Genomic DNA, 12,345 nt, shown 5'->3' on the forward strand with positions numbered 1-12,345 from the left:
TGGAAATTTATCTAGCTTTTCCCCATTGCATATAAAGCTTGCTGATAGTTTTAGGTAGAACTGCTTATTATTTTATGAAAAGTTCCATTTATTCCTGTGTTCTCCAGTGTTTTCGATAGGAATGGGTGTTGTATTTAGTAAAAAGGTTTTTTTGCGTCTATTGAAATAATCATATGGTTTTTGTTAGTTTTGTTGTTGATATGATCAATAATGCTGATAGTTTTCCTAATATTGAGCCAGCCCTGCATTCCTGGTTTAAATATTACCAGATCATAACGTATTGTTCTTGTGATAAGTTGCTGTATTCTTTTTGGTAATATCTTATTTACAATTTTTCATCTATATTTATTAGAGAAATTGGTCTATAATTTTCCTTGTCTGTTTTGGCTCTTCCTGGTTTAGGTATCAGAACCATATTTATATCACAAAAAGAATTTGGTAGGACTCCACACTCACTTTTCAAGCCCTTACAGTTTAGCTTCTGAACCCATCCCTCATCTGAAGCTTGTTTCTCCAGGATTACCAGTGTTCTTCAAATGCTGTGGGGTTTTTTTTCAGTTCTTATTCTTGACCATTTTGTGGCTTTTCATACTGTTGACCACTTCCTCTTCCTAGAAACTCTCTCTTCCCTGGGTATTAGTAAAACTTTACTCTCCTGGTTTGCTTCCTACCTATTGACCATTCTTTCTCAGTCACCTTTACCAGATCATTTTCCATGTTCCATCATTTTTTGCATGGGTGGATTCTAAGATTTTCCTGGGCATTCTTCTTTCCTTTTCCTACTCTGTCTTGGTAATTTCATCAGTTCCTATGGGTTCAATTATCATTTCTATGCAGACAATTCCCCAGTTTATATATCCAGCTCCCATTTATCTTCTGAGCTATAATTCTGTATCGGTAAGGCCCTGCTAAATTACCTTAAGATGTCCCATAGGCATCATAAACCCAAAGCAGAATTCATTATCTTTTCTTCAAACTCACCTCTTTTCCTAACATCACAATTTCTGTGTAAGGCATGCTTGCATTCACTCAGGGATCCTTTATTCTTCCTCACCCATATCTTCTTTATCTAGTCAGCTGCAAAATCTTATGATTTTACCTCCACAATATCTCTCATCCCCCCCCATTTTGCTCATTCACATGACCACCACATTACCTCCCTCTCCCCTATTACAATTGCTTCCTAATGAGTATCCCTACCTTCAGACTCTCCCCTCTCCTATCCATTCTCCAGACAACAGCCAAACTGAAGTACATGTCTGACTACATGTCTCAAGAAGCTTCGATTGCTTTCTCTTGCTTCTAGAGCAAAACACAGATTCTCCTGACATTTAAAGATCTTCATAATCTGGCTATAATCTACTTTTCTAAACTGGATGATTTGCTGTTCCTTACACATGGCATTCCATTTCCTACCTCCATGTTTTTCCCCACAGGCTAGGCTCTATGCCTGAAATGCTCTCTCTCCACTCTGCCTCTTGGAACCTCTGTCTCTGCTTGTAGACCACCAATCTTAGAGGTGATCTATCTGGATTAAGTATATGCATTGTACTTAATTCCATATTTCTCATGTTGTTTTTCCAATAGAGTTTAAGCTTTTTGAAAGCAGGGATTCTGGCTTTGTCTTTGTATCCCTGATAACTAATAGGCTTTCAAAAATGTTTGTTGAATTGAATTGGGAAACGGTCCATGATGGGTAGTTGGTCATTCATTCATCCTTTGCTTACAGACCTTAAGTGAAGGGGGGGATTTACCAGTTTTTTAGACATAGGTTAATTCTCTCTCATTCTTAAGAATTTTTCTTTACAGGGTATCTTGCAAACAGTAGGTACTTAGCAGTCTATTAAATGCAAATTTTTCTTGTTGTAACTTTTCTCTACTACTCCTAGTTTTGCCTTCTGGGGTAAAGCATTATAGGTGTGATTCCACATGAGAACTCTGCAAATATTTGAAAGCAGCTACTGTCTAATTTAATTCATTTCTTCTCTAGACCCAATGCCTTTACTTCCTTCTGGTGCTTCTCATTTAACATTAACTCAAAGACTTTACCATCCTCTGGACATTTCTGATTTATCAATGTTCTTCCTAAAATATGACATGCTGAACCAAACACAATACCCCAGGCGTATTCTTACCAGGACAGAGACAGTGGATCTATCACTTTTTTTTCATGGGCAGCTATTTGTGGATCACTACATGGCCCAAGGTGGCATTACCTTTCCTGGCATACATATCACAGGGTTGACTCACAGTGTATGATTCCAACTTTGTCTTGACTCATGCCATATATGACTGACTTCCTGGTTCTTAGACCATGTACTTAAATGGCCCGTACTCAGGTCATTCTGTGTTCCCTTGACTCTTTTGTGTATGGTGGGGGCATCCTCAGGTGAAATAATTTTCCACAAACGGAATTTTGCCTCTTAAAGTTCTTCACTGCCCCCTGCTGACCTTGGTTGATATCATCCATTGTTGATCAGTTTCTTCATCCCATTAACCCTTCAGATCCTGGGTATCTAAGTCACAACAGTCATCATCAACGTTATCCTCATCTTGATCAGCTTGGTCATCCTCATCCACGTCATCCTACTGTTCCATATCATTGTAATCATTGGTAGTTTCTTCATTCTAATAATCCTTTTTTGGTTTTCATTCTCATTGTCATCACCATCCAGATTATTGGTATCAATATCGTTCTTAGAATTATCATAACTACAATCATCATTATCAATATTGTCATCATCACTGTCACCACTGCCACTGATACAAAACTTTATCTCTATTATCATTGCTATCACCACCACTGCCACCAACAACCATCACCACAGTAATGGCTAAACATCATCACCATTGCCATCCTCACTCACCATCATAATGACCATCACTGTTAATCATCATCACTATTAACAACATCACCATCACTGTCAACCACTGAAATAATTACCAGACATCAACCTATCATCACCATCCTCATTCACCATCATCATTACCAAACATTGCCATCATCCAACATGAACATCACCATTTACCATTACCACCAACACAATATCTTTGGCAATTAGCATCACCATAAAATTTTATCCAGCTATGTTTTGCACAGTATTTGTCTCTATGCTGATCTCTGAAAGAGCTCTCTCCCTTGAAGAGTAACAATAAAATCTATCACTTGACTATACAACATTTTACAAAGTCCTTGATCTATTATTTATCTCTGTCACCAAGTCTTACTGTTTCACCATCCTTGAAATCACTTGTTCTCCTGTCTAGTTCCTTTACTGTAGGAAGTGTGTTGGACATATGCAATGTATATTGGTTGTGTGGGCATATTCCTTCCTTTTATATTCATGAATCACCCATTATGTGCATGGAATTGTGTTAGATTCTGGGGGAGACATTGGGGGTATGATAGATGGCAGGAGTGCTAGATGTAATGTTTATGGTATTTATAATGTGCATTGGTGCTGAGTTTTGGGTTTACCATATAAGACCATGTGGTATAGTGGAAGTAGCACTGAACTCAGAGTCAGAAGATCTGTTTTCAGTTCCTGTCTCTGTTGCTTACCATCAAAAAGTCCTCAAGTGAATCACTTCAATCTCTTTGGAATTTAAGGTCCTTTATCTGTAAAATGAGGGATATAGATTAGATAATCACAAATTCCAAATCCTATGATCTCATGATTCTGTCTGCTTTCTCTCAAGTGTTTTAAGGACAACTTTGGATAATGCTATTGGAAGAAAAGTACTGCTGATCCAAACAGTTTCACAGAGACCTATGTCTATTACAAAATGAGAGCATGAGTTAAAGAAATACAAAAGTCTAGGAATGTTAGATATCTTTCTTCCTTAAGTGTTATTGATTATTGCTTAATTCTTTAGTAGGATGACTCTTTCAAGCCATCTTGAATTGAGCCTTTTCGGTTGTGTTTGGTTCCAGGTGTTCTGTACATTTTGGTAAACCAAGCTCTTGAAGGCTGTCTTTTTCATCATCAGTGGCTCCCCTTCAGCCTTTGATATCTCTTGGAGAACATTTAAATCTAGAGTTCTGATTCTTACTTAGGAAAGCTAGGTTTGAAGGAGCACTTCCTTTCAAATCAGAAGACCTGGGTTTAAAACTTATCTCAGATGTTTATTATCTGTGAGACCTTGGGCAAGACATTTAAGCTCCGGCAACCTTAGGATCCTCACCTGTAAAATGAAGGTAGGGCTGTAGGATCCCTGAGATTCCTTCTGGATTCAGATTTATGATCCTCTAGGATCCACATATTAGCTGGGTAACCAGGGATCAAGACGCCACTCAGAGCCTCAAATTTCTTATCTGTAAAATGGAAATAATAACTCTTATGCTACCTACCCTGTCAAACACAGGGTATCTGAGGTATTGTGAAGAATGCCCTTTGCTATATAAATACACATTAATATCATTTCCACAGTATTCTGATGGAAGGTGTTGAGTGCCTCCTTGGCCCTCTGAATTATTACTACCATTACAAAACCATGAAACCCTATGCTTGTCTTTTCTTCAGGCAGATGGAAGTAATTTTCTCAGTCACTTTACATATGTTTCTTTCCTTTTGGTCTCAGTAACTAGAGAAAGGTTGAGGAACTTGTAGGATTTAAAAAATAATTATATTTTAGAATAGCTGCTTTTTGTTATAATCCTATATATTTTATTTTATGTATTTTAAAATCTTGTTCTGAGAAGTGGCCCCTAGGCTTCACCAACTGCCCAAGGGAGCCAGGACACACACAAAAAAGCTAAGAACCCCTGGATTAGAGTTATAAGGACTGTAGAACTAACAGAGACTAAAGCAAAAATATCATCAGACTTCATCAGTTTATAAATGGAGAAATGGAGGCCCAGATCAGGTCAATAGATGAACCACCCAAAGTTACACAATGAGTTAAAGGAAATCTTACTCTGGTTCCCCCCATCTTCTGCAACTACTTGCAAATGGTCCTCTTGTGAGTCACTTCTTTGAATCTTGTGTTAGAGTAGCAAGGGATCCAAGAGATAATTTCTGTCTTTTTTAGTTCAGTGAAGTTGGAGAAGTCACTGAACCTTATCTGTAGAATGAAAGGGTTAGCCTACATGAGGGGAAAAGAAACTCTCTGGTTCTAAATCTATGATTCTGTAAACCAAATGACGAAGTGACTCTTTCTGATAGAGCAGGTCAGATTCCCCCTCATTAGTTCATCCCCCTAATTTAGAGGCAGCTGGTGGCAAAGTGCATTCATACCTGGGCCTGGAGTCAGGAAGGTCTGAGTTCAAATTCTTTTTCAGACACTTACTAGCCTTGTGACCCAAGACAAGTCACTTAATCCATTTGTTTCAGTTTCCTCAACCATAAATTAGAGATAATAATAGCATTTACCTCCCTGGGTTATTGTAAGGGTGAAATTAGCAATTCATAAAGCACTTATTAACACCCTCCCCCTTCTCTCTACTGAGAAGTATATATTTTGGTGTCTGGTCTCAGAGTCTGGTGTTCTTTTCATTTCCTCACATTTCCTGCTCTCATAAACTCAGATAGGAAGCGACTTTCTGAAAGGGTTACAAAACCAAGCTTATTTCATCAGATAACCCTTGAGAACACTAAAATAGAATTAAAGGTTTAAAAACAGAAATATAAAGTGGTTTCACCACCACAGAGTGTATGGTATGTGATGTGATTGGGGATAGCTCAGCAGTTTATAGGGAAAAGATAGAAGGGAGACCTATGATAGGGGTGGGTTATTGGACTGGGGCATGGAGAGATTGGAGTGGGATAAAATTGTTGAGATAAATAATTGGGGGAGATGGTAAAGAGTGATAGCTGGGACCTAGGAAATAGATAGGAGAATGAGATAACTGAGAATGGAAGATGGGAGCTAGAAGGAGATTGAAGGCTAGGAGAGGTTGGGGTGTTCAAGAGTGTGAGAGGTTTTGATAATTGTGCATTGTATTGTATCGGGTAATATATTTAATTGTGGTTGTCATTGCTATCCTAGACTAAGCTCCTTGAGGGCAGAGACCCTTTCTACTCTTATGTTAATGTACATACCTACTCCTACCCAAGCATCTACTACAAGGCTTCTCATAGAGCTGAAGTTTAATAAATGGGATGGTCTATTGTTTTGGTAGAACAGAACTGTAATTTATCACAGTTTTACAATCTTCTGGTAGATTTTTATCTTGAAAGAGGTTGGATGTGAGAAAATAATGATATGAAGTCAGGTTTCTATTCAAAAGTAATGTATCAGTTGTGGGGGGGGGCGGGGAAAGTTCAAACAGAGAATAGTGAGAAGTGGCTTATAATAACCTGGTCGATGTAGCAATGTAGCATTAAGCATGGAAGGATTCTGTCCTGTTGTCCCAGCTTTGGTCATATACCAGCTGCTCCTCTACCGTTGCCTGGGCACTGACCCTCTCTAGCAGGGGTTCTTAACTTTGGAGTCTGTGAATTTGTGCTTTAAAAAACCCACATTTGATTCTTGTATTTCAATATGATTAGTTTCCTTTGTAACCCTATAGATTTTATTATATGTGTTTAAAGACATTCTTTTTAAAAATTTATTTATTTTTAGTTTTCAACATTTATTTCCACAAGATTTTGAGTTCCAAATTTTCTCCCCATCTCTCCCCTCCACCCACCCCAAGACAGCGTGCATTCTGATTACCCCAATCTGCCCTCTCTTCTATCACACCCCTCCCTTCCATTACCCCATCTCTATTTTCTTGTAGGGCAAGATAGATTTTTATACCCCAATTACTTGTACATTTTATTTCCCAGTTGCATGTAAAAACAATTTTTAACATTCGTTTTTAAAACTCTGAGTTCCAACTTCTCTCCCTTCCTCCTTCTCCACCCATCCCTACTGAGAAGGCAAACAATTCGACATGTTACACACATGTAGTTATACAAAAAACTTCCATAAAAGACAGACATTATTCTGAGAAGCGGTCCATAGGCTTCTCCAGATTGCCCAACAGAACCATGATACAAAAAAGGCTAAGACCCCTGGTTCTAGAGCCACTCCTTCCTTTCCTTTCCCCTGCCTCTCCGTTTTCCCTCTTCCCCCTCCCCCCATCAGTCCCCTGAGCCCGGGAGCTGTCCAGCAGGCCTGTTGAAGGGTGAGTAGCTGCTGGGCTACTGCTCGCCTGTCTCAAGCTGTCAGAAGCAGATGGACAAACGGGGATGTGTTTGTGTAGGTTAGGCTGAGGGGCCGCAGCATCCAGCTGTACAATTTAAGCCAGACTTTTAGCTTTTGGCAAACATGTACAATTCACACGGTGTGAACCGTCCTCAGGAGTGCACACGAGCTTCATGCAAGCACACAGATTCGCTCATGGACTCAGAAAGACAAAACCTTCCCTTGAAAACCTTAAAACGTGACTACTATTGTCGTTATTATTGTAAGACTCCAACATGCAGAGATACGCCCACACAATAAGAAACAGGCATATATGCGGATTTAGGATAGACACACAGATATGCAGATGGGTCAGATACAATGGAAAGACCAAGAGCTTGGTACATAGACATACAAAAAGTTCCCCTGTCCCCTTCTCCTCCCTCACTGCCTTGCCTTGCTGCTACTACTAACCCAGTATGATTAGAGCTAGAAGGTGGGGTCTTTATTTTGATCCGGATTAGTTTGAGGTCATCCAGACAGGGATTAGGGATAAGGAGGCTGGTAAAGGGCTTTGAATTCACACCACATAAGTATCAATTGTCTAAGGCACTTGGAACATTTTAGCCTGGAGAAGACTTCCAACAGATATACTACCTGTCTTCAAGTATTTGAAGAGCTCTGTCTGTCAGCAGCATTGGACTTGATCTGCTTGGCCTTTGGGGCAGAAGCTGGAGCTACAGTGGAAGTCACAAAGAAACAAATTTAAGCTTGATAGAAGGGAAACTTTCCTGACAATTAGACTAAAATGGAATGGACTACTTTAGGAGCAGCAAGCCTTGCAATTTCACTCCAGGTAAGTAAGCTTCACAAAACCTGTTTTTTAAGTTACTTCAAAGGCACCTTTAAATCAACTTTTTAAGACAAATTCAGGTTTTATGTGTGTGTGTTGGGCGGGGTGGGGGGGAGAGAAGACTCCAGAATGGTATTCCATTGTGGGGACAAACTCTGGGACACCCCAAAGCCAACCATGGGAGAAACAACTGTTGGGTTGGGGGACTCACCTAGGATAAGATTGCTAGGGATGGGTGAGGGGGTAAAGCCAGTCACCTGGAAGCTTCCTATTTGAACTCATTATTAGTCTTGCTCATAAGGTACAAAGCTCGGTTGTTTCTAGTTGCTAGAGGAGTGTAAGTGTTATCTATCCCCTTTGAATTCCATACTCTGGGATGAAAATCCAGCTGTCATGCCCTGGTTATATATAGACCTGGAAGATACCTTAGGTGATTCAGTCCAAGCCCCTTATGGATAAAGAAACAGAGGCCAAAGAAATGAAGTAACTTGCTTCATGGTCCCACAAGGTGTATTGCGTTCCCTAGTCCTTTGATTCCAATTCTTTCTACATATATATGTATATATTATGTATATATGCACACATACACACATATATACACACGTGTATATGCAAATGTTATTACCTTTGCTCCCTCCTTTGCTTTTTGAGATGAAATGATTGGAGCTAAGAAAGATTAGGGTCTTTCCCATGTCCCCAGAGCCAGGCTGTCTTGAGACTCTCAACCCATGTCTCCAGGCTTTCTTTCTACTACATTGATTCTGTGGTTTTTGTGTTATATAATTTTCTTTCCCCTCAGATACCCTTTAAAGGCTCCTTTTGAAGAAAATGTTAAACTACGGGGAGGAGTTTTCTCATACCTTGGTATGAGAAGAGTCAAGGGGAGCCCAAGCATCTCCCTCAGAGGCCAGATGTGGTTTGGTGGCCACTGAAGGGGCAGCTGCAGAGCCCAGACCAACACACATGTGAACTTGACCTTTATATGATACTTTGCAGTTACAGTGGGATCTATATTCATGATGTCACTGAATCTTAATAACTGGTCTTTGAGGAAGGTAGTGTCCATATTATTGTCTCCATTTTGCAGATGAGGAAACTGAGGTTGCTCAGAGAGGTGATTTGTTTGAGATTACATAGCTAATAATTACTGGATCTGTGGCTAGAACCCAGGTCTTTGGATGCCAAGTCCTGGGTTTTTACCACTGTATTGCTCTACCTACGGTGCAAGAGCCTATGAGAATGAAAGAAAACAGGGAGTATGGGTCCAGGTTTAACTATCAGCCCTCCTTTCCTTGGTTGTCCCTGGACATTTCCTTATGTGGTTGTTTCATCCTATGGGACAGACTTTGCTAGCAGAATAGGGTTTGAGGCTCTAAGGATTTTCTTTAAAGGTTGGGAGGATGGTATTGGGGGCGGCGATGGAGGGGCAAGGACAAGCCATTTATATGGTCAATCTGAAACCAAAGGGGTGGAAGTTTGCTTCATAAAGTTTGGTAGCATTTAGAGGTCAGGGCGTGAAAATGCGGCATACAACTTCAGAGGGCACAGGCTCTTGGGAGCTTTCAAGGAGCCAAATAGCTTCAAGAACTCAGAGCTGGAAGATGGGATCTTATTGGATTTGGATTTTTGATTCTGATCTGGACTAGCTTGGGGTCATCCTGATGAGGATAATGGATAATGAGGATGGCAAAGGGCTTTGAAGTTGGGTTAGACTTCCTACCATTGTTTTCTATTTTACCCCTTGTTATCACATCACACTTCATTCCAAGTCAACTATTCCTCCTGCCTTGTAGTCTTTCAGTCTATTTTATCTTATCTTCATTTTCTGCCCACCACACCCTGTTCTATCCATCTCATTCCACTGTACTCCATTCATATTCTATTCTAATCCATTACATTTCATCTTATGTGTACACTTCCATCCAGTACATTCTTAAACACCCCTCCCCTCCAAAGAAATTAACCTTGTGATTTGGCTGAGTTAAGCCATTTAGAAGAGTGTCCCAGAAGATATATGTCCCCCTCATCCACCCACTCATGGGTGCCTTCCTTAAACAGATAGGTCACTGAGGTTCTCTGTGCCTCTGTTTCTCCTCCTAAACCAGTTCAGGAATTCTGGCTCCCAACCTCCTATGCAATGGATAGCTGTTTCCTAGATGAGCATTGTTTCATGTAGACCCTATGTCCTGACGCAAAGTTGTGTGTTTCAGAATGTTGGCATTCTGGTGTCTCTCCAGAGCCCTATCTATCTCCCAGTGTCCTTAACTCCTCTATAGTGAAGACACAAAAACTGGACAGCAAGGAAGTTTCAGTAGGTTCACAGTGAGGCTTCAACTCTCCCACCCAATGGGACGGGAGTTTGCAAAAGGAGAGCACCCACCAACCCTAGCCACTGATTGGCTGGACTCCATCGATGTCACAATCTTTCCCCTAACTCCCAGCTGAGATGCTCCCCTGGAGTTCCTAGGGCCCTCAGCTGCCAAGGAGTTGGTGGTGGCCTTCCCCTCCCCCATCCCCCTCCACACCAAAGTCCCTTATTCACATCCTTCTTTAGCAGGTACTATGAAAAGTAAATGCTTAGAAAGCTGAGGGAGGCACAGTAGACACCCGAGAGGACATCTGGGACCAGGGGCACCAGCAGATTTATCTGACTGTTTGGGGTGCTTTCACTGCTGACATCAACCCCACACCCACAACCAAGTCCCAAGCCTCTCAAGCCTTGTCCCTTACCTGCCTTTCGGATGGTAAACTACTATGAAGTGCTCGGCGTGCAGTCGAGCGCCTCTCAGGAGGACATAAAGAAAGCATATCGTAAGCTTGCCCTGCGTTGGCACCCAGACAAGAACCCGGACAATAAGGAGGAAGCAGAGAAAAAATTCAAGCAGGTGTCTGAGGCCTATGAGGTTCTCTCTGACTCCAAGAAGCGGTCCATGTATGACCGGTCAGGATCGGAGGGCTGGCGGGCTGGTGGCGGAGGTGGGGCAGGCGCCACCTACAACAGCCCCTTCAGCTCCGGCTACACCTTCCGTAATCCTGAAGACATCTTTAAGGAGTTTTTTGGTGGTATGGACCCATTCTCTTTTGACTTCTGGGACAACCCCTTCAGCAGTGACCGGGACCGGGACAGCAGCAGAGGCCGGGGTTTGCGGGGAGCCTTTTCTGCTGGCTTCGGGGAATTCCCCGCCTTCATGGAGGCCTTCTCCTCCTTTGACTCCTTAGGCCACGGAGGCAGGGCCACCTTTTCCTCCACGTCCTTTGGGGGCTCAGGGTCAGGTAGCTCTGGCTACAAGTCGGTGATGTCGTCCACGGAGATGATCAATGGGCGCAAGATCACAACCAAGCGGATTGTGGAGAATGGTCAGGAGCGTGTGGAGGTTGAGGAGGACGGGCAGCTGAAGTCAGTGACCATCAACGGGAAGGAACAGCTCAAACGGGTGGACAACAAGTGAGAGCCAGGGATTCACCCTGTCTGCCCTTGCCCTGCTGGGAACCTTGGCCAGTCCCACATGGGGCTCTGGCTTGATGTCCTCAAGTCTAGGCTACTAATAAATGCCACAAGTGAGTTCATGGAAACGCTGGGCCCAGCTTCGTGAAGTATCTATCTTTCAGGGAGGGAGAGGGATGGTGGATGTTGGGGCTGGGGTGGGGGTAGTAGGACAGGCAAAGAGGGTCCTGTTTGGAGGAGGGCCCGTGGGCCCCATGCTGCTCTCCCAGCATGTCCCTTCCTCCTCTCTTCCCAGATCACCTTGGAATCCCTCATCTGGAAGCCTTGGGGGGAGGAGAAGGGAGAGGCAATTAGAGGAGTAGGCCCAGGTCAACAGGAGGGGGTAGGGCTGCTTACTTACCAAAGGGGAAGGGAATGGAGGAGGCAAGAGGGTGCACAGGAAGCTGATACTGACCTTATCAGGTGACCTTGACTTTGGTCCTTAGCCCAGACCCCTTGCTGGGGAATAGGGGTGAGGGTGGGTGATGGACAGGGCTTGGCTGGGCCCCTGCCCCAATGACCAGTGTGCCTGAGGACTCTGGGGCCCCTATTAGAGACTGCTCAATGTGACAAGAGTTCATGTGAAAGAGGCTTCAGCTTTAGTGGGCAGTAAGCTCAAGAGGAGCCAGCCATGTGATATGGTTGCCAAGAATTTGATTAGAAGGCTAGCGTGCCGACCGAGGGAAGAAACAGCCCCAATGTTCTCTGCCCTGAGTGTTCCTGGCACATCTGGAGCACTGTGTTCAGTGGTGGGCGCCGTACTTGGTGGACAGGGACAAATTGGAGCCTTCCAGATATGGAGTAGTAAGGGAGCTCTGGACTTCCTGCCATACACATGTGGATCTGTTGGAGGAGCTGGGCATGCCCAGCTGGGAGAGAAGACCAGTGGGTAGAGCAG

At 42.8% G+C, this 12,345-nt stretch overlaps 1 protein-coding gene across 1 annotated transcript; it reads left to right on the top strand.

Moving 5' to 3' along the window:
• Window positions 1-10,377: 10,377 nt before the first annotated feature.
• Window positions 10,378-11,536, top strand: DNAJB8 (DnaJ heat shock protein family (Hsp40) member B8). The gene has a single exon (XM_072598313.1). The coding sequence runs from the start codon at window positions 10,705-10,707 to the stop codon at window positions 11,410-11,412; it is 708 nt and encodes a 235-aa protein (XP_072454414.1). The 5' UTR covers window positions 10,378-10,704; the 3' UTR covers window positions 11,413-11,536.
• Window positions 11,537-12,345: the final 809 nt, after the last annotated feature.

The sequence above is a fragment of the Notamacropus eugenii genome, chromosome 3 (assembly GCF_028372415.1).
Source record: "Notamacropus eugenii isolate mMacEug1 chromosome 3, mMacEug1.pri_v2, whole genome shotgun sequence".
NCBI classification, from domain to species: domain Eukaryota; kingdom Metazoa; phylum Chordata; class Mammalia; order Diprotodontia; family Macropodidae; genus Notamacropus; species Notamacropus eugenii.